Genomic DNA, 22145 nt, shown 5'->3' with positions numbered 1-22145 from the left:
CAAGAGGGGCACCCACGCTGAGAGGCTAAGTGTCCAGTTGAAGGGTGTGGGACAGGAGCAGATGCCAGCCAAAGAGAATAATATGCACAAAAGTCCACATTTCGGACAGAACAGCGGACCCTGCAAATAGACCAGTGTGGCGGGAACACGGACATGAGGCTGCCACTGTCCCGAATAAGTGAGCGCACCATGTCTCCCAGCCAGGAAACGGAAACCAGAAGTAAGATCCCCCAGTCTAGTTTTGGCCCCAGAACAGATGCCCACTTCATCGGGCTGTTGTGTTGTATAAAGGGCCAGGAGCAAAACATGCCCTCAGCACATGTGGCTTTGCTTCCTGTCCCTGGGCCCATCGGCACTGACACGGGGCTGGGGTCCAAGGACGGGTCACTGCCCCTGAGAAGGGGCAGCCAACAAGGACAAGGGGGGTTCAGCCTGCGGAGGGAAGCGGAGCCCAATATTAACTAAAGAGGTGAAGCTGGGAAGGGCCCAGCTGGGAGATAGGGGAGCACATGGCATTTGCGGGGAGGAGCAGGAAGGGCCGGGACTCCAATGAAGGCTGAGGTCTGGTTAGCATAACTCAGCCCCAGCGTCAGGGTCTGATAAGATGATGGCAGGACCAATACTGAGCGCAGAGGGGGAGGCTGGACACCTCCTGCCTCACGTCAGGCTTGATCCTGGCACCTGGGCACTAACCGAGCCCACTGCTGGGTCTGATGTCCCCACTGCAGGGAGCGGGGTGTCTCCCAGGCTGGCTGCCCCCGATGACAGGTTGCTGGGGGCGGGGAGGGGACAGGCACCAGGTCCTACCTCCTGGTGTCCGCTTCCCACGAAGGATGGGGACACAACATGGCCACCTGCCTCACCAACGAGTCCTCCTCCCCAAGGAGCGCCTTCTGAGCCCTCCCAAGAGATGCTCTGGCCATGGCCAGTGACAGAAGTCAGGTTGCCCTTTGGTCCCAGTGCAGGTGAGCATCCCCACTCCCTCTCGGGGCAGCCACACTCTGGTGGGTCCTCTTGTCACAGCAGCCGGTCTCCTCTGACACTCAGCGCTGGCAGGTCTGATGGAGGAGACGTCACCAAGTAGAAGCACCAACCAGCCTGCATCTGCCCCCAAGCCCTGGCTCACCCCATGGGCCAGAGGCTGCTTTCACAGAAACTCACCAGCACGTCCATGGGGCGGCTGCGAACTCCGAGCCTGTCCATTCTCCCCAACTCCAGGTCCCCGCCCTGCAAGGGCAGCCTGGCCTCTGGGCCTGGGACTCAGGGACATCAGAGCCATAGCTCCCCCATAGACACTGCACAGCCCTGTGAGCTTACAAAGCACGTCCATGTTTCCAATCTCATCAAACCCTCACAGCCCTGTAAGGAGGCAGAGCACACACAACAGCTGCAGCTCAGAGAGGCAGGCGGCTTGCACAGGGTCCCATGGCCAGGCCAGGAGGGAGAGGAAAACCCAGGGCTCCCGTTCTCCAGGAACAGGCCTTCTCCTCTCGGCCTCAGCAGCCCTTTCACAGCCTGAGTGCCCTGTCCGGTAGGTGGGTACGCTGAGCTGTGCGGGGCCTTCATCCAGGGGCGCCCCCAAGTCCTAGGTCACCTCACACGCAGATTTGTCATGAGTTCTCTTGAATAAAAAATCACGCTCGGGTTCAGGCAACATCGGCTGCAGATTAATGAACATTAGCTATTTCTCCTTCCTCATCACAAGGAGGCAGACACCAAGAATCAGGCAACTGTCACTTTCAGTTCTCCCCTAGACGCAGGCACAGAAAGAGCGCTGTGCTCAGTGCCAAGCCTTCAAGTTCTCGTTCAGCTGCCTCAGTCGTGTGGCTTTGGGGGAAGTAGCTCAGCTCCCTGGCCTCCATTAGTCATCTTTAAAATGGGAATGATGCCACCACCACCACCATTCCCATCTGTGGGAGCCATGCCAGAGTCACTGGATACTCAAGGTCAATTAGAGAGTGAAGGCCTTGCTGTTAGCACGCCGATGGCCAAGGCCACTCTGAATATGGGAATCTTAATCAGTATGTTCAAGACTAAGATGCCATCCACAGGTGCAAGGACAGCAATCTCACGGTACACTGTGCACATGTGCCTTTCAGTAGCCAAAGTATGATGTCACTATTGGCAAGAGGCCTCTTTTGTCTAGGTGCTATAATCCATGTGACTGACCAGCTAGAGTGGTGCGGAAAAGGGGGAAAGGCTGGAGAGGCTAGAGGGAGGCTACTGAGGCTGCTGAGGTTAGGAGCTCAGGTGCTGCTGCTATGTGAGGCGGTAGGTCTAGAGGCAGCGTGCAGCTGCTCAGATAATGATTGTGGGTACAGAGGCTACTGCTACTTTGTGGGAAAGATGTTCATCAACTGGTGTGCAGCTGCCTATTGAGACTTTTTTGTGAAGAAACGTTTTGTCTGATGGCCATATGGCCACTGGCTCCTACAATAAAGACTCCCTGCTTATACACCCACAGCTTCTCATGGCTTCTCTGTCTACCACCAGGCATCCAAGAAGGTCCAGCTCCTGAGGGGCTCAGCCCTGATAGTTAGCATAGTAGGGCAGGATCAGGACCTGTGCTCCTACACTTGGACCAGCAGGCAGGATGGAGCAGTGAGTGCTCTCACACTTGGTGCTGTGAGGAGGATTTAGGAGTAAGTACTCCAAGAACTAGGTCCTGCTTTGACACTTGGCGTAGCCGTTAGCAGAATTTAGAAGAATATATGGACTCAGAACAGCTATGCTCTGACACCATCTCAACATGCCCCAAGCTCCTTGCTTCACACCTGGGGGTGTTAGATCCTCAGCTTCCCCTCTTAGCCCCTCCCGGAAAAGAAAAGACCCACTCGATATAGAAGACATCTTTCTGGACTCGATATAGAAGACAAAAACAAGAGGAAGTGCTGGCTGAATTGCAGGTGTGCTGGGATTGGTGCCAAGAGGCAGGCAGAGCTGGCCGGGAGTTCTAGCCCGTGGGGTACAAGGGACTAAAAGTGTCACACATAAGGCAGGGGTTTTGATTCAAACTTACTGGGTCCTCTTCCTGGCCTTCCTCATCCCCAAACCTCCAGCTCCCGGTCCCAGCTCAAACCCAGTGTACCCAGAGCCAAAACAAGGAACTCCCTTCAAGGCATATGCTGTCTGAGAGTTAAAATAATGCATTGTTTCATAAACTCAAACATAATTATTTCCTCAGCTTTGCACAGCACTTCAGTGTGCCAAGCGCTTCGTCTCGAGCATCTCACAGAGATCACATGGGGGAGCGGGAGAGTAAATCATCAAAGCAATAGCTTTTTTAAAGCTTTTCTCTATTTCAGACAGTGTACAGAGCGTTTACATTGGAAAATCCCATGTAATCTTCAAAACAACCTTATCAGATAGGTGCTTCTATCAGTTAGGATGTTTAAGGTTGCAAGTAATAATATTCTGTAAGGAACTGAAAATGGTTTAAACAGTACAGGAGCCTCCAGCCAAGATGGCACTTGAAGTTCATGCTTTGGGCTCTCCCTCTGGGCCATGGCACTCATAGAGAAAATATAAATTGTGAAAATGAATAAGACAGAGCCACTTTCAAAAGCAAGGCAAACATGTTTCTGGGCTTGACATAGAAGAAAAAATAAGAGGAAGTGCTGGCTGAATTGCAGGTGTGCTGGGATTGGTGCCAAAAGGCAGGCAGAGCTGGCCGGGAGGTCTAGCCCGTGGGGTTCAAGGGACTAAAAGTGTCGCACATAAAGCAGGGGTTTTGATTCAAACTCACTGGGCCTGGCAGGCGCCTGAGAAAGGAGTTAAAACAAACTGTGATGCACCCCGGCCCAGGGTTGGGTTCACAGGAAGCTCTGTGACTCTGAAGGTGGAAGTAGGGAGGTACAGCCTTCCAGCCAGGACCTGGGAAACCCAGCCAAGCTCTTAAGTGCATCCTCTTCCATCCCCTCAGAGAACTGGAGCCTTAACTACCCATCGAGACCAGGTCCTTTGATGGGGGCCTCGGTGGCTGTTGGAGATGACTATGAAGGTGAATGTGTGCAGGGGAAATGGGTGGGATTCCCATTCAAGATAATCCTGCAAAGCCAAGTTCCAAAGGACGTGAAGAAGTCTAACACTAAGAAAGAAAGCCAATTCTCAGGAGGCTAATTCACCCAGGCCAAGTAGGGAAACAGAACAACCACCAAACAACTGTTCTGGTTACATAGGGTCCACATGGATAAAGGAGAAATAACATGAATCGTAACAATAAGGAAATGTGAAACCAAAACAAACAGAAATGAAACAAGGGCGGTATTTTACTTAAGCAACAAGATGTAAAATCAAAGGAAATGAGTGTCATGCAAGAAACAAAGGTGAAGTCAGAAATTGGTAAAAACACATGGATAGCCCTAACTGGTTTGGCTCAGTGGATAGAGCGTCGGCCTGCGGACTGAAGGGTCCCAGGTTCGATTCCGGTCAAGGGCATGTACCTTGGTTGTGGGCACACCCCCAGAAGGGAGTGTGCAGGAGGCAGCTGATGGATGTTTCTCATCGATGTTTCTTACTCTCTATCCCTCTCCCTTCCTCTCTGTAAAAAAATCAATAAAATATATTTTAAAAACATGGACAAATGTAATTGTTAAATAATTCTATTTAATTACTGTATAATTACTAAATAATAATAATTTCTAGACCAAAAGACATGAGGGTTCTGTGAGTAAAGTATACTATCTGATAGAGAATAGAAATAGTGAATAACCTTAATTTTCTTAGAAAAATTAATAGCAAAATAGAAATGCTAAAAATATAAAGGTCATTGCTAAAAGAACAGTAATACTTTATGCAGTGGTTCTCAACCTTCTGGCCCTTTAAATACAGTTTCTCATGTTGTGACCCAACCATAAAATTATTTTCGTTGCTACTTCATAACTGTAATGTTGCTACTGTTATGAATCGTAATGTAAATATCTGATATGCAGGATGGTCTTAGGCGACCCCTGTGAAAGGGTCGTTCGACCGCCAAAGGGGTCACGACCCACAGGTTGAGAAGCGCTGCTTTATAGTTTCCAAGTCAACAGGAGTAGGGAGGAATGAAAAAAAAAAAAAAAAACACACACAAAAACTAACCATCTAATGACAGTTTAAAAGTAGGAAAACAGAAGTAAAGAAAAACATAAATAAGTTGGTAGACACAGTACAGCAGTAATCACACAAAAAGGTTAGCAGTTAAACTCATTCATTAAAGAACAGACTACCAGTTTAGATTTTTTAAAATCCAACTACATGTTGCTTACAAGTGACAGAGAAAATATGAAATAAAGAGAAAATAAAAAAACAAGGCCAGGCAAATATTAAAGGAAAGCAATATTAATATGAGACAAAATTTGAGGCAAAAATAATAAGAGAAATAAAGAAGTACAATACATCGTGATTTAAAAAAACACTCTACTAAAAAGATATAACAACCATGAACTTCTATCATCTAAATATCCTTTCTCAAAATATATAGAGTAAAAACTGCAAGAGTTACTAGGAAATATTGATAAATACTCAAGTGCAGAAGAAGAGCTTAGTGTACTCACCAGAAACAAATAGATCAGGCAATAAGACTATAGATCAGGGGTCCTCAAACTACGGCCCGCGGGCCACATGCAAATACAAATATTGTATTTGTTCCCGTTTTGTTTTTTTACTTCAAAATAAGATATGTGCAGTGTGCATAGGAATTTGTTCATAGTTTTTTTTTTAAACTATAGTCCGGCCCTCCAAAGGTCTGAGGGACAGTGAACTGGCCCCCTGTTTAAAAAGTTTGAGGACCCCTGCTATAGATCATTTGAACACATAATTAAAGATTGATCTAACAGAGAAATATGTAACCCTGCTCCCAAAAAGCATGGAATGTAAATTTTTAAAATTTTTTTTTATTGATTTCAGAGAGGAAGGGAGAGGGAGAGAGAGAGAAACATTAATGATAAGAGAGAATAATCAATCAGCTGCTTCCTTCACATCCCCCACAGGGGATCGAGCCCACAACTGGGGCATATGCCCTGACTGGGAATTGAACTGTGACCTCCTGGTTCATAGGTCAACACTTATCCACTGAGCTACACCAGCTGGTCTGGAATATAAATTTTTTCAGGCACATAAAGCACATTATAAAAATTGACTTTGAAAAAATAAATAAATAAAATAAAAATAAAGTTTAAAAAATTGACTTTGCACCAGGTCGAAAAGGTAGTATTGACAAATTGGAAATAATCCATTCACAGACAATAGGGTGATTAAGGCCTGGGGTGAGGCGGGAACCAGTTAGAGGGGGAAAATGAAGGGAAAAAGAGGGACATCTGTACTACTGTCAACAATAAATGTTTAAAAAATATATATCCATAGATGATCATATTAAGAAACAAACTTCAGCCCTAGCTGGTCTGGCTCAGTGGAGCGTCAGCCTACAGACTGAAGGGTCCTGGGTTCAATTCTGCCCAAGGGCACATGCCCAGGTTGTGGGCTCCATCCCCAGTAGTGGGTGTGCAGGAGGCAGCTTCCTCTCTGAAATCAATAAAAATATATTTGGGGTGGGGGGGGGGCAGGAAGAAAGAAAGAAACTTCCAAGTTTATTTTTCCAAAATTTAATAATATACAGAAGTTGGAGTGTATTGGTTCCTTTGTTGTCACTCATTAAAATAACTATTACTATTTTCCCAGTTCATTATTTTTATTTGGAGCCTCCTCCTAGTTCCCTGCTGCCTCCTCCGGATGCCCACAGGCTGCACAACACTGCTGCTGGGCTCGCAGAGCTGACCCCAGAGGCTGGGAGGCGGGTTCGTGGCTGCTCTGGGACTGAGGCCTACTCTGCTGCCTCTCAATACTGTTGTCCCTGGGCCCGGCCCCAACTGGGTCCCCTGGAGAGGCGAGTGCTCTGGCTCCATGGAAGATGCTGGACCAGGGAGCAGCTGCTCAGAGGGCAGGTCCACAGCTGCTTAGCTGACTGGGATGAGCGGCGCTCCCACAGTGGGCTGATTTCTGCAGACCCACGCCCTCCCCCCCACCAGTGCACGAATCCCGTGCACCAGGCCTCTAGTATTTGTATAAGATGATAATTATTTGCTTTCTGAATGTTTAGAACTCTCCTGAGAAATCGTCTGGGCTTGTTGCTTTTTATCTGGAAAGGTTCTTAAAATAGAAATTCACTTTAACAACTATTAAATTATTGTCTTTTATTTTTTTAATGATTTCAATAACATAGCTTTGAAGAATTTGCTCATTTCATAAATTTTCAAATTTGTAGGCATGAAGTTGTTCATAATAACCTCTTTAAAGACATTTTTTAAAAAATATATTTTATTGATTTTTTACAGAGAGGAAGGGAGAGGGATAGAGAGTTAGAAACATCGACCACCTGCCTCTTGCACACCCCCTACTGAGGATGTGCACGCAACCAAGGTACATGCCCTTGACTGGAACTGAATCTGCAACCCTTCAGTCTGCAGGCTGAAGCTCTATCCACTGAGCCAAACCGGTTAGGGCTTAAAGACATTTTTAGTCTTTGTGCCATCTACACTTATCATCATCTTTATTACTAAGGTTTCTTTCTACACTTAACAACAGAGATTTGAATTTATTAGCCATTTAGAGAACCAGTGTTTAACTTTGTGGACCCTCTCAACTGTATTATTTTTATTAATTTAATTAATTTTAGCCTTTAGCTTACTTCTTTCATTTTATTTCCTTAGACTTATTCTCATTCTTTTTCTAATATCTTAAGATAGTTAGCTTACCTAACTAAATATCAACCTTTCTTCTTTTTTAACATGTTATTTTCCTAATTACTACTTTAGTTGTATTATATGTTTTCATTCATAGTGTCCAGTTTTGAATTTTTTTGTATGAGTAAAAAGTATTTCTTATTTCTGAACATATGAGGTCTTTCTAGTTAGCTTTCAGTTATTAGTCTCTAACTTTATTCCAGTGTAATCAGGAAGCATGTTCTGTGTTCTGTTAAAATTTGTTCAGATTTGTGCTTCTTAGCCACCTTTGTGATCAATTTTTATAAATGCATATAAGAATATATTTAAAACTATTTGGGTAAAATGATCTAAAAATGTCTTTTTGGAGAACCAAGGTGGCAGCATAGGTTAATGCCTGTACTCATCGCCTCCCACAAGCACATCAAAAATACAAACAAAATACAGAAAAATCATCATTCAGAACCACCTGAAATTGGGCTGATTGGAAGGAAGTCCTACAACTACAGAAGTAAAGCAGAAAGAACATTGTGACTGGTAGGAGGGGCAGAGGTGTGGAATAGGCTGGTCTAACATCAATATGTGGTGTTTTTAATTTTATTATTTTTAATTTTTACTGTTGAGAATATTACAGTTGTCCCTCTTTTCCCCCCCATTGCCCAGTTCCCACCCTGCCTCAGGCCTTCACCACCCTATTATCTATGTCCATAGGTAATGCATATCCTATATAATAAAAGGCTAATATACAAATTGACTGAACGGCCGAACAACCGCCGCTATGACATGCACTGACCACCAGGGCGCAGACGCTCAATGCAGGAGCTTCCCCCTGGTGGTCAGCATAGCAGTGGTGGCAGGAGCCTCTCCTACCTCTGTGACAGCGCTAAGGATGTCCGAGCCCCTGAGGGCTCCAGGACTGCGAGAGGGTGCAGGCTGGGCTGAGGGTGTCTGTCCCCTCCCCCCCACCCCTCCATGCACAAATTTCATGCACCAGGTCTCTAGTATGCATACAGGAACTTTGTTTAATTTTTTCCCCTCACCCTTTCCTCTGAGAATCCTCAGTCTGTTCCATTTCCATGCCTCTGATTCTATTTTATTCACTAATTTATTCTGTTCATGAGAGTTCTTGTTTATTTATTTTGCTTTCTAGATTAAATTATTGATATATATGTATTTATTGCCATTTTATTGTTAATATTTTTTTATCTTTTTCTTTTTCTTCTTCTTCCTCCTCTTCAAGAATACCCTTCAATATTTCATGTAATACTGGTTTGGTGGTGATGAACTCCTTTAGCTTTTTCTTGTCTGTGAAGCTCTTTATCTGACCTTGAATTCTAAATGAGAGCTCTGCTGGGTAGAGTAATCTTGGTTGTAGGTCCTGGCTATTCATCACTTTGAATATTTCTTGCCACTCCCTTTGGCTGGCATAATTTCTATTGAGAAACCAGCTGACAGTTGAATGGGCGCTCTCTTGTAGATAATTGCTTTTCTCTTGCTGCTTTTAAGATTCTCTCTTTGTCTTTGTCTTTTAACACATTGTTTGCAGGTAGTTTTTATCATGTGCTAACAGGTGGCACGGGCCATTTTTGCTAATTTTTGCGCAAATGGCAACGTTCAGTAAAATTACGATAACTTTAGTTTACGTATTTATACGTTACCCGCATTCTACCGCTAGTCTATAAAAAACGTATTAATATGTGTCCTGTGCTCTACTACACTGGTAGAACGTATAAATACGTTTTACATTGACTGGTAGCGTTGACTGGTAGTAGAGCGTGGGACACGTATTAATACGTTTTTTATAGACTAGTGGTAGAATGCGGGTAACGTATAAATACGTAAACTAAAGTTATCGTTTAGTTTACGTTTAGTTCAACTAAAGTGAATGTTGCCATTTGCGCAAAAAATTAGCAAAAATGGCCCGCGCCACCTGTTAGCGTGCGATAAAAACTACCCGCAAACAATGTGTTAATTATGACGTGTGTGTCTTGGTTTGGCCTCTTTGGGTTCCTCTTGTTAGGGACTCTCTGTGCTTCCTGGACTTGTAAGTCTATTTCTTTCACCAGGTAGGGGAAGTTGTCTGTCTTTATTTCTTCAAATAGGTTTTCAGCATCTTGCTCTCTCTCTTCTCCTTCTGGCACCCACATAATGCAAATGTTGGTATGTTTGCAATCACCTCTGAAGCTCCTTACATTATCTTCATATTTTTGGATTCTTTTTCTTTTTGTTCTTCTGATTGGGTGGTTTCTGTGTGTGTGTGTGTGTGTGTGTGTGTGTGTGTGTGTGTGTTTTGCTTCCTCATCTTCCAAATCATTGATTTGATTCTGAATACCACTCTACCAACTCTAGGAGATATAGCAGCTCTACCCAATACATAGAAACAAACACAGGAAAGTAGCAAAAATGTGGAAACAAAGAAACATGTTACAAATGAAAGAAATGGAAGAAAGCAAACTACTGGATACAGAGTTCAAAACCACAATTTCAAGTTTACTCAAGAATCTTTATGGAACTTAGTGAGACTTTCAAGGATCTTAGTAAGAATGCCAAACATATGGAAAAGGTCCAGTCAGAAATAAAGCATACACTGACTGAAATAAAGAATAATATACAGGGACTCAATAGTACATTAGAGGATTCCAAGAATCAAAGAAATGGTTTGACATATAAAGAAGGAAAAAACAATCAAAAGAGCAAAAAGAAAAAGAATCCAAAAATATGGAGATAGTATAAGGAATCTCTGGCACAACTTCAAGCATACCAATATTTGCATTAGGGGGGTGCCAGAAGAAGAGAGAGCAAGATATTGAGAACCTATCCTATTAATAAAGAGCTAGTATGCTAATTAGACCAGATGGTGGAATGACCTACTGGAACGACCAGTGGGTGGGGGGTGGGGCTGCAAGGCAGCCAGGGCCGTGAGGGCCGAGGCAGCAGCCAGGGCTGTGAGGGCTGAGCCCATTGCACAAATTTTGTGCGTTTGGGCCTCTAGTTTGAAGATAAAGAGCTTCACAGATAAGAAAAAGCTAAAGGGGTTCTTCACCATCAAATCAGAAATGTTGAAGGGTATTCTTGAAGAAGATGAAGAAGAAAAATAAAAAGAAAGAAGAGGAAGAAGAGAAAAAGATAAAAATATGAACAATAAAATGGCAATAAATACATATCTATCAACAATTTAATCTAAAATAAAAATAAATGAACAATAAATCTAATGAACAAAATAAACTGATGAATAAATTAAAATCAGAGGCATGGAAACATGGAACAAACTGATGAATCCCAGAGGAAAGCGGCGAGAGGGGTGTGATAAGATTAACCAAAGATCTTATATGCATATATACATTACCTATGAACACTGACAATAGGGGGGTGAAGGCCTGAAGCAGGGTGGATATCAGGTGGAGGGGGGCAATGGTAGGAAAAGGGGGGATATCTGTAATACTCTCAACAATAAAGATTAAAAGAACAGATATAAAATATAAAAAAAGTCTTTTTATTAGGGTGAATTGTTAATTAGGTATGTCAAAGCTTCTGATCTGTTTGCTTAACTCATCAATTATGTTAAAATATCTCACCCTAATGGTAAATCTATTTTTTTAAAGAATAAGTCAGAGCCCAGCCAGTGTGGTTCAATGGTTGAACACTGACCTATGAACCAGGTCACAGTTCGATTCCTGGTCAGGGCACATGCCCAGGTTGCAGGCTCGATCCCCAGTAGGGGGCGTGCAGGAGGCAGCTGATCAATGATTCTCATCATTGATGTTTCTCTCTCTCTCTCCCTCTCCCTTTCTCTCTGAAATAAAAATATATTTTAAAAAAAGAACAAGTCAGATCTTTTTATTTTTAATATGTTTTTATTTATTTCAGAGAGGAAGGGAGAGGGATAGAAACATCAATGATGAGAATCATTGATTGGCTGCCTCCTGAACACCCTGCCCTGGGGATGAAGGGCAACCTGGGCATGTGCCCTAACAGGAATCAAACCATGACCACCAACTGGTTCATAGGTTGATCTCAACCACTGAGCCACACCAAGTGGGCTGTCTAATTCTTTATATTTCTGTCACTTTTTGCCTTGTATATTTTGAGTTCAAGTTATTCAGTGCATACCAGTTTATATATGTATATATATATCCTATATAATAAAATTACAATAGTAAATTTTAAGTGTTCCAGTGTATCTGAAAAGAATGTATTCTGTTGTTGGGCACAGAACTATAAATGACCAAAAGACCATCATTTAACTGTGAATTGATGTCTTTCATAAATTGTATAAACTTCTCGCCTAATAACTGTCCAAAGATAGCCTCTGACCCATTTCTTCTTTTCTCTCATGGAAATCTGATTATTTGCTTACACTAATTACTACTACCCCTTTCATATTTCTTTTCTCTTTGCTTCTCTTTCTGCATGTGGATAATTTCTTCAGATCTATTTCCTGTCTAATCTGTTATATTCCTTCACTAATTTTAATTTTTAAAAAATCTCTTTGGACAGTCTCCTGCTCTGAATTTTATTCCAAGTGACACATACTTTATACTGTGAATATGATAAGCCCAACGTTTAAAGGCTCCACAAGTTTCATTCTGTTGTCTGTTGTTTCTGCAGGTGTGCATTCACGGTGCTTTGTTTCATTATGTTTGTAATTTGAAGCCTAGGTTTCTGCTGGGGTTTTGTTTGCTTGTGCCAACACCTGAAACACTACTAGCCTGGGGTCACTAAACTAAATTGTTGTTTTGAGTTATATTTGTTTTGTTCTTTTTTAATCTTCAATCTCTCTGTGAATTTGAATGACAATGCCAAGTACCTTAATAGAAACTAAATGGTTCTAACTTTGGCATTAAGACCTAAAGTACAAGAAGAAATTAGAATTAAGGGCTTTATTTCTACAAGGTCATTTCTCTACAGTGGTGCAGACTTTGGCAAGGATACTTACTTTTGTATGAAGCATATAAGAATACATATATGCAAATATGGAAAATGTTTATATATATTATGCATATAAAACTGTCTGTAAATCATCTCAACTGTTACAGTCCTCTCATGTCATCATATATATGGCTAATAATTGTGTTTCAAAGAAGTCTGATCACTGAATGAAAAGAAAAAGTTGTTTTAAATTTATTACTAATTGTAAGATATTCTTTTTTAAAAGAATTACTAGTTGAATCCATGAATGCTGATATTTCTTTCATGCAATATTTTTCAGTTACCATTGTATATTTCTAAGTAACTTGACATTTATTCCATTCAAATCAGATGCAATAATTACTACAATACAGGTAAACTTCTTTTAAAATTCTTTTATTTAGTTATAATATCAATCTCCAACAGTTTGAAATACAAATTTCCATGGTCTTCAATTGAACTGTATGTCACTTTCTTTTAGAATGTCCTTTTTCTCATTAAAATAATTTTTAAACCACTCGATGTGTTCCACTTTCTGTTTAACACTCAGATATGGATTTTTGGAAAGGCCACAGGTTACTAACTCCATGAAGTGGCGAATTGGTCCTTGTTTTGGAAAATCTTCCAAGTATTTATCCAGAAATATATGTTCATGAAATTCTGAACCATCATCATCAAAACCTAAAAAATGAGAAACAAAATACATTATATTATAATTTTGAATGTAAGACCTTGTATGCATAATTAATAGACAGTGGGGTGGTGAGGGCCTGGGGCAGAGACTGAAGGGTGGATTGGAGGGGGTTGATGGGGGAAAAAAGGAGACATATGTAATACTTTCAATATTAAAGATTTAAAAAAATAATAAAATAAAATGAAAACAAAACAAGACAAAAACAACAAGAATAAAAAGAAATTGAAAAAAAGAATAATTTACAGGATTCAATAGTAGAGTGGAGGATTCCGAGAATCAAATCAACGATTTGGAATATGAGGAAGCAAAAAACACCCAATGAGAAGAGAAAAAAGAAATTAAGATAGTGTAAGGAGTCTCTGGGACAACTTCAAGTGTACCAACGTTCACATTTTGGAGATGCCAGAAGGAGAAGAGAAAGGGCAAGATATTGAAAAACAATTTGAAGAAATAATGACTGAACACTTCCCCTATCTGGTGAAAGAAATGGACTCACAAGTCCAGGAAACACAGAGAATCCCAAACAAGAGGAACCCAAAGACACACCAAGACACATCATAATTAAAATGCCAAGGGTTAAAGATAAGAGAGAAGCTTAAAAGCAACAAGAGAAAAGCAGGTATTTACCTACAAGAGAGCACCCATAGAACTGTCAGCTGATTTCTCAACAGAAACTTTGCAGGCCAGAAGGGAGGGCAAGAAATACTCAAAATGATGAATAGTAAGAACCTATAACCAAGATTACTCTACCCAGCAAAGGTATCATTTAGAATTGAAGGTCAGATAAAGAGTTTCACAATCAAGAAAAAGCTAAAGGAGTTCATCACCACCAAGCCAGTATTACTTGAAATGTTGAAGGCTGTTCTTTAAGAGGAAGAGGAAGAGGAGGAGAAGGAGGAGGAGGAGGAGGAGGAGAAGGAGAAGGAGGAGGAAGTAGCTAAAAATATGAACAATAAAATGGCAATAAATACTTATCTATCAACAATTGAATCTAAAAAACAAAATACACAAACAAGAGATCTAATGAAGAAAATAAACTGGTGAATTAAATAGAATCAGAAGCATGAAACAGACTGATGAATCTTAGAGGGAAGGGGGTTCAGGGGTGGGAAGAGAGTAACCAAAGATTTTACCTATGGACACAGACAGTAGGGTGGTGAAGGCCTGGGGTGAGATGGGACCCGGGTGGCGGGGGATGGACATTTGTAATATTCTCAACAATAAAAATTTTTAAAAATATACCAATACCTTGTTCTTTAAAAAAATTAGTAAAATTGATAAATCTATCTATTAAGTGCTATAAAGAATAAAGCGGAGAAGTCACTAACCACCAATATTAAGAATGAAAAGGGGGTTATTATTATAAATCCAAAACTCATTAAAGGAATAGTAAAGGAACATTACAAACAATTTTACACTAAAAAATTCAACAATCTGAACTACCAAAACTCAACCCTTCCCAAAAATACGTAACAGCTTTATAACTATTTAAGGAAAGGAATGTGTAATTTAAAAGCTCTAAAAAAAAAAAAAGCAATCCATAAGCCCAGATCACTTCATTTGACAATTTTATAAAATTTTTAAAGAAAAATAAACACCAATTTTACACAATCTCTTCACAAAGTGGAAGGACACTTCCTAGATCAATTTATGAAGCCAGTAACACCTTGTTATGAAAAACAAAGATATGACTAAAAGAGAGTGGATTAAAAAACTGTAGTACATCTACACAATGGAATACTACACTGTGGTAAAAAAGAAGGAATTCTTACCATTTGCAACAGCATGGATGGAACTACAGAGCATTATGCCAAGCGAAATAAGCCAGTCAGAGAAAGATAAATATCACATGATCTCACTCATTTATGGAATATAATGAACAACTAAACTGATGAACAAAAAGAGATCCAGAGACAAAAGAGCATGGATCAGACTGTCAAACCTCAGAGGGAAGGTAGGGGAGGGTGGGGGTAAAGGGGAGAAATCAACCAAAGGACTTGTATGCATGCTTATAAGCCTAACCAATGGACACAGACACCAGGGGGTGAGGGCATGAGTGTGTGTGTGGGGTTAATGGGGCAATAAGGACACATATGTAATACCTTAATCAATAAAGGAAAGAAGAGAGAGAAAAGAGAGATTGAAAGACACAAATTATCAAATAATAAAAGAAAATTGAAATTTTTCCCCCAATTGAAAAAACAAAGTTCTCAGGTTGAAGGACCCAATGGTGCCGAGAAACATGATTTTAAATAAATAAAATCCCTTAACAAATGTTTTCAACACATATCACTAAGTAAGAAAAAATGCTTCAGGACAATCTATGGTCCCATATAGGTCAAAACAAAACAAAAGGTAAATACGTAACTGCCATTTAAAGTGAACTGAGAGGACACATATCAAACTATTTATAATGTCTGTTTCAGGAAAAGGAAAGAGAAATACAGTAAAGTAAACTCCCCATTCCTTTATATTATTTGACTTTGTTGCAAGTAAACTTCCATATGTTTATGAAATTTAAAATATCTTTTTAATAAGTTAAATAAAACATAATATAGTAAAGAGAAAATGGAAAGTTAAATACAGGAAGAAAATCCCATATGGTATATAAATCAACTAAAGTGAACATGTTAATTCTGTGTCTAACAAATTTAATTCTGCGATAAATAATATTGAATGCAATGAAATATTAATGAATACAGCTAAAAATATGGTACAACAAAAAAGGGTAAACCCAGTTAATAGCAATAACCAATTATTTTTGACAAGGGTATATGACAGCACTGAAGCAAATTCAGTTCACTATAAATTCTTTCCACTCGCATTTATTGTCAAAACTGTTATTTCTTTTCCTGTCAGTACTTTGAGGCTCTTGTTCATGGGCCATCATGTCATCTAAAACAACCAATAGATGGGGGCTGGGAAGAGGGGGATAAAGGAAGGGAAAATGGGAGACATCTGTAATACTGTTAACAATAAAAAGTACATTAAAAATACAATAAAACAGCCAATAAATTATTTCAGATAACACATACTTGCCCTATAATCTTTATACTTGCCCTAATTTTTTCTACACTTTACCATCCACCATAACAACAGAGCCCTCTTTAGAATTTTATGGTAATTTTGAATTTTCATAATTATTCTTGCTAGCTCATATTATAGCACGTATTTTAGATACCTAGCAAAGGATGACACATTAAAAGTGAAAAAGTTTAAACCAGGTGAAGAATAAAAACAAAAGAATGATTAACATACATGACTAAGTTTTTCGTCCACTGAAGCCTGTATTGAAAATTACTCTTGGATAACATTTCCAGACACCCTTAATTTGGCAAAGCACAACAGGAGGGACAAACCAGTTCTTAAAACAAAAACTAACAAAAAATACCCTACATTGAATAAGAAAAATAATTTATACATTTTAAGTGGCAAAACAATAAATCATATTTTTTATGTAATGGGAAAACACAACACTAGGAACTAAATTGTAAAACAGGACATGATGTTTGTCATTTTCAGTATTATGTTCCAAAACTGAAATGGTGAACCCCTAAAAATAAAACAAAACATCTTTCCCTGAAAGCATCAAAGTAAAACTTCATGAAGCTAATTATTGATAGAGCATGACATTTTATTAATCTTAAAATTTAAGTATAAGAAATACCAGGTGTACCAGTTAATAATGCAGTTTTTGTAGTCAAAGAAAACACGATAATTTCAAGAGAAACATCAAAAGTGCTTTATTCAAAGTAATGTCCATCACTAGCTACACATTTGCCCCATCTTTCAGGTAATTTGTGGATACCGTCCCAATAGAACTTTTCTTGTTTTGAGGCAAACCATTCAGAGACCCAATTTTCCACTTGTTCGTATGTTTTGAAGTGCTGCTCAGAAATTGCGTGTGCCATCGATTGGAACAAGTGGTCATCTGAAGGAGCAAGGTCTGGTAAATATAGCAGGTGGGTTAATACTTCCCAGGCAAGATCTTTTAACTGGTTTTGAAGTGTGTGATGGTGGGTTACCATGAAGCAAAATTACTTTGCCATGTCTTCTGGCACATTCTGGTCGTTTCACGATCAAAGCGTGGTTCAAATTGATTATTTGTTGTCGGTAGCCATCAGTATTAATGGTTTCAACTGGTTTTAGAAGCTCATAATACACCACACCTTCCTGATCCCATCAAACACAGAGCATTGTCTTCTTTCCGAAGTGATTAGGCCTTGCAATCAATGTTGATGGTTGACCTGGATCAACCCATGATTTTGTGCGTTTGGAATTCTCAAAATAATTCCACTTTTCATCACCAGTCACAATTTGATGCAAAAAAGACTTTCTTTCGTGCCGTTGAACCAATATTTTACTGATTTTTTTTGGTTTTTCCATTTGTCTTTCGTTCAGTTGATGTGGCACCCATTTTCCTTCCTTTAAAATCTTTCCCATTGCTTGTAAACAATCGGAAATTGTTTGCTGAGCAACGTTTAGTCTTTTTACAAGCTGTTTTTGAGTTTGACACGCATCTTCACCCAATAATGCTTGTAATTGTTGGCCTTCAAACTTTTTCAGTAGACCTGGATGTTGTCTTTCACATCAAAACCATTACTTTTAAAGCATTTAAACCAGCGTTCACAAGTATCTGGAGATGGAGTATGTTCACCATAAGCTTCCTGAAGCTTTCAGTGGCACTTTTCTTCAAAATAAAGTAATGAATTAAAACTTTCCGCAAATGCTTTTTTTGGCACGAAATTCAACATTTTTAAGCGTAAAAATATCTATGATGTTAATACCTTCAGAAAATTTGACATATGAAGTTTTGAAGCTTGCTGTCAATACAACAAAATAGCATATATATCAAATCGCATATATATCAACGTATGTGTAACTCCATCTATTGAAAAAAATCTGCATTATTAACCAGTACACCCAGTATATAAAAGAATGTTATTGAACTGTTGGGGCTCCAGGTTCTAATGCCAGTCTCTCTGAGTAATCAGAGGTTCCTAAGATGTATTGAGGGGAGTGAGCAAAGTGAGAAAGTTGCCATAGTTCCTTCCGTTTTTCAAATAATTGCCTGAAGGATCTAGAAATGAGATACCTCCCTTTCTGACCATGAAGTATCCATAATATGCACAGAATATATGGAACACATTTATCTTCATAACCTGACTTAAAACATTTTTTTTCTTATTTAAAAACTAGAGGCTTGGTGCACAAAATTTGTGTACAGTGTGTGTGTGTGTGTGTGTGTGTGTGTGTGTGTGTGTGTGTATTGTGTGTCCTACAGCCTGGCCTGTGCCCTCTCGAAATCTGGGACCCCTCAGGTAGGGTCCCTAGGCCTGGCTGGCAATCAGGGCCTATCAGGGCTTTCCTTCCCCCAGGTGCTGGCAGCTGGACCCACCCCTGTTGCTGTCACTGCTTGCCATCTGGGCGGCGCGGCCCCCTTCCCCCGCCATCGGTTGCCTCTCTCTGCGGCCAACAGGCATGGGGTGTGATGGCTTGGCTGGCCTGGGCCTCTCTCTGCAAGGCGATCGCTGGCTGGCCCCGCAACTTGCCACAGTGTCACTGGCTGGTGGCCTGGGCCTTCGTCTGTGGGGTGATCAATCACAGGGCCCCCAGATTGATCACCCTGCAGAGGGAGGCCCCGCCCACCTGCCGCAGTGCCACCGGCCGGGTAGCCTGGGCCTCCCTCTTTGGGGCGATCTATCGCGGGGCTCCCCAATAAATCACCCAGCAGAAGCCCTGCCCACCTGGGTGGGGCTCTGTGATCAATCACCCCGCAGAGGATGGCCTGGGCCTCCCTCTGCAGGGCGATCATGGGACAATGGCCTGAACAATCGTATCACACCTGCTTTGGCTGGCCTGGCGCCTGTGGTGTCATAGCGTGGTAGTCCGGAAGGTCGTCTGGATGGTTGTTCTGCTATTCGGTTGATTTGCATATTAAGCTTTTGTTAACACATTGTTTGCGGGTAGTTTTTATCGCGCGCTAAGAGGTGGCGCGGGCCATTTTTGCTAATTTTTTGCACAAATGGCAACGTTCAGTAAAATCACGATAACTTTAGTTTACGTATTTATACGTTACCCGCATTCTACCACTAGTCTATAAAAAACGTATTAATACGTATCCCGCGCTCTACTACCAGCCAACGTAAAATGTATAAGTAAAACGTATAAATACGTTTCCTGCATACAATGTGTTATTATAGATGAAACATTCAAAATCCAGGTCAAATTTCAGATAAATTACTTTGGAGTAAGGACTCGGGATTTTAATGAACTTAAGTATTTACTGTTGATGACAATGAACCACCAATTCATGCTTTACTATTACCCTAGTTGGTAGTTTCTAGAAAATACATAATATCCTTGTTAATGTTTAAAGATTTTTAAAGGTTACAGTATAGAACAGAAAATAGTTACAGCAGTATATCTCCTCACAATATTGTTGTTATAGAAAGCCAGAGGATAGTGATGATGCTTTATTTGTATAATCTCACTTGTTTCTAAGATGAATCTTATAAAATAAGTTCTATTATTATTACCATCACTTTATAGATGAGGGAGACAAGGCTTGGAGAGATTAAGTTTATAACTCACTTAGGAACTTGAACTCCTAATCAACTATACTTCACTTGTCTCATCTAAATAAAGTCATAAGTTATTCTACCTCAATATTCAGTTTAACATTTTAAAATTTTTTATTGATTTTAGAGAGAGAGAGATCAAGAGAGAGAGAGAGAAACACTGATTTGTTGTTCCACTTATTTATGCATTCACTGGTTGATTCTTGTACATGCTCTGACTGAGGATCGAACCTTGGTGTATGCGGGAGATGCTCTAATCAATGGAACTACCCAGCCAGGACTCAATATTGGGTTTTAAAACCATGTGTTTAACCATGAAGACAGAAAACTCAAGTGTCATTAAATAAGAAATCTTCCCTTAATACTACACCTTGTATTTTCTAAGTTTTTCACTCCATTTAAAATTCTATGATCATACATGAGGGGTAAGGAACTAACATTTATTCATATGCTTACATGCCAAGAACTGTGCTGAGCAACTCAATAACTTTATCTTATTTAATTCTTATAGTCTTCCAATGAGGTAGCCTTAATTTTATAGATGAGGAAACTAAGGCTCAAAGTAAGTAACTTCCTCAAAGGCAAATGGCTAATAATTGACAGAGTTGAGGCTCTATACTCAGGTTTGCACAACTACTTTACTTTCTGTTTTTTTGTGGGTTTTTTTTTTTTTTTTTTTACTATACTCTGATACCTTACAGAATATAGAAACCATAAAACTTTAATATATATGTTGTGTAATAGATTAAATCCAGTATGCTATATTACTGTATATACCATACACATATACAAAATATAAGAATTTGCTAAGTCTCTAAAGTTTTATTATAAAAAGTAATCCTATATAATAAAAGCCTAATATGCAAATCGACCAAACGGTGGAACAACAGGTCTCTATGATGTACACTGACCACCAGGGGCAGACGCTCAATGCAGGAGCTGCCTCCAGCCTGGAGGCCCCAGGCTGGCCAAGGCAGGTGCCAGTGGGGGCCCCTCAACTGCCTCGCCGATCACCCCACAGATTGGCCCTGATCGCCGGCCAGGTCTAGGGACCCTACCTGTGCACGAATTTCATGCACCGGGCCTCTAGTACTTTATGAAAATATAAGATTATTTTTGATATTTAAGCTTCCATTCTACTTATTAATCCAAACAAATGAAAGGTTATAAAAAAATCGAAATATTACAGTAACAGCAGAAAACTTCAAAGGTTAAAATACGAACTACATTTTCCCAAGAATTAATGAGGTGTTTGCAACTTTTAGCTAATCTTTTATTTTTTTAAAAATATTTTTATTGATTTCAGAGAGGAAGGGAGAAGGAGGGAGAGATAGAAACATCAATGATGAGAGAGAATCACTGATCAGCTGCCTCCTGCACACTCCCACTGGGGATCAAGCATACAACCCAGGAATGCGCCTTGACTGGGAATCGAACCATGACCTCCTGGTTCATAGGTTGATGCTCAATCACTAAGCCATGCTGGCAGGGCTCAATCAGTGAATTTTATAAACCTCTGGAGTTAAACTTACCTGCTTCATTGTTAATTGGGAATTCCCACAGTTTCCCCTCTTTTGTCCACTGGATTATCTCTTCAAAACCATTCTGAAAGGACTGTTCATTTACTGCAGCTAACTGCTGAGCAAATTCCACATCCCAAAGTGAAGGTGCTGTTTCTATATAATAAAAACATTTCAAATAAGGACAAGTCAATATCAATATCTTTCTTTTTAAAAATGTTATAATCAACTCTGAGTTGGTGATATATCTTCATACCTTGAAGCACATTATTACACACTATACAGTGAAAGTTCGCTCTCTGAGAGCTAAAACTGAAACAGAAATGATACATAAAGACTACAAGTACAATAATTAAAAGCCTTAACTTTTACTTTTAGTGGTAATCAACCACTAAAGTCTCACTGGCCTCTCTACTGGAAAGAAAAAAAGAAATGTATATTTTGTTTAAAGATCCTATCTAATAGAGAGGGAATATGCTAATTGACTCTCATGCTGTCGCAAAGATGGTGGCACCCACAGCCAATAAGGAAGGAATATGCTAATTGACTACCACACCCTCAAAGATGGCAGCGCCCACAGCTGCAAGATGGCCGGCAGGTGAGGGCAGTTATGGGCTATCAGGCCAGCAGGGGAGGGCAGTTAGGGGTGACCAGGCCAGAAGGGGAGGGCAGTTGGGGGGAACCGGGCCTGCAGGGGAGGGCAGTTAGGAGTGACCGGGATGGCAGGGGAGGACAGCTGGGGGCG

At 40.4% G+C, this 22145-nt stretch overlaps 1 protein-coding gene across 1 annotated transcript in view; it reads right to left on the bottom strand.

Annotated features, from left to right (window-relative positions):
* Nucleotides 1–12991: 12991 nt before the first annotated feature.
* MRPS31 (mitochondrial ribosomal protein S31) overlaps nucleotides 12992–22145 on the bottom strand; it is a 42159-nt gene continuing 33005 nt past the window's right edge. The window contains exons 6-7 of the mRNA XM_081082824.1: nucleotides 21413–21556; nucleotides 12992–13286 (exon numbers count right to left, since the gene is read on the bottom strand). Coding sequence (XP_080938950.1) covers nucleotides 13057–13286; nucleotides 21413–21556 — 374 coding nt within the window. The 3' untranslated portion in view covers nucleotides 12992–13056. The remainder of the gene's footprint in view (nucleotides 13287–21412; nucleotides 21557–22145) is intronic.

The sequence above is a fragment of the Myotis nattereri genome (genome assembly GCF_964212035.1).
Source record: "Myotis nattereri genome assembly, chromosome: 2".
In the NCBI taxonomy this organism is placed as follows: Eukaryota; Metazoa; Chordata; class Mammalia; order Chiroptera; family Vespertilionidae; genus Myotis; species Myotis nattereri.
This window is presented reverse-complemented; position numbering and strand designations above follow the sequence as displayed.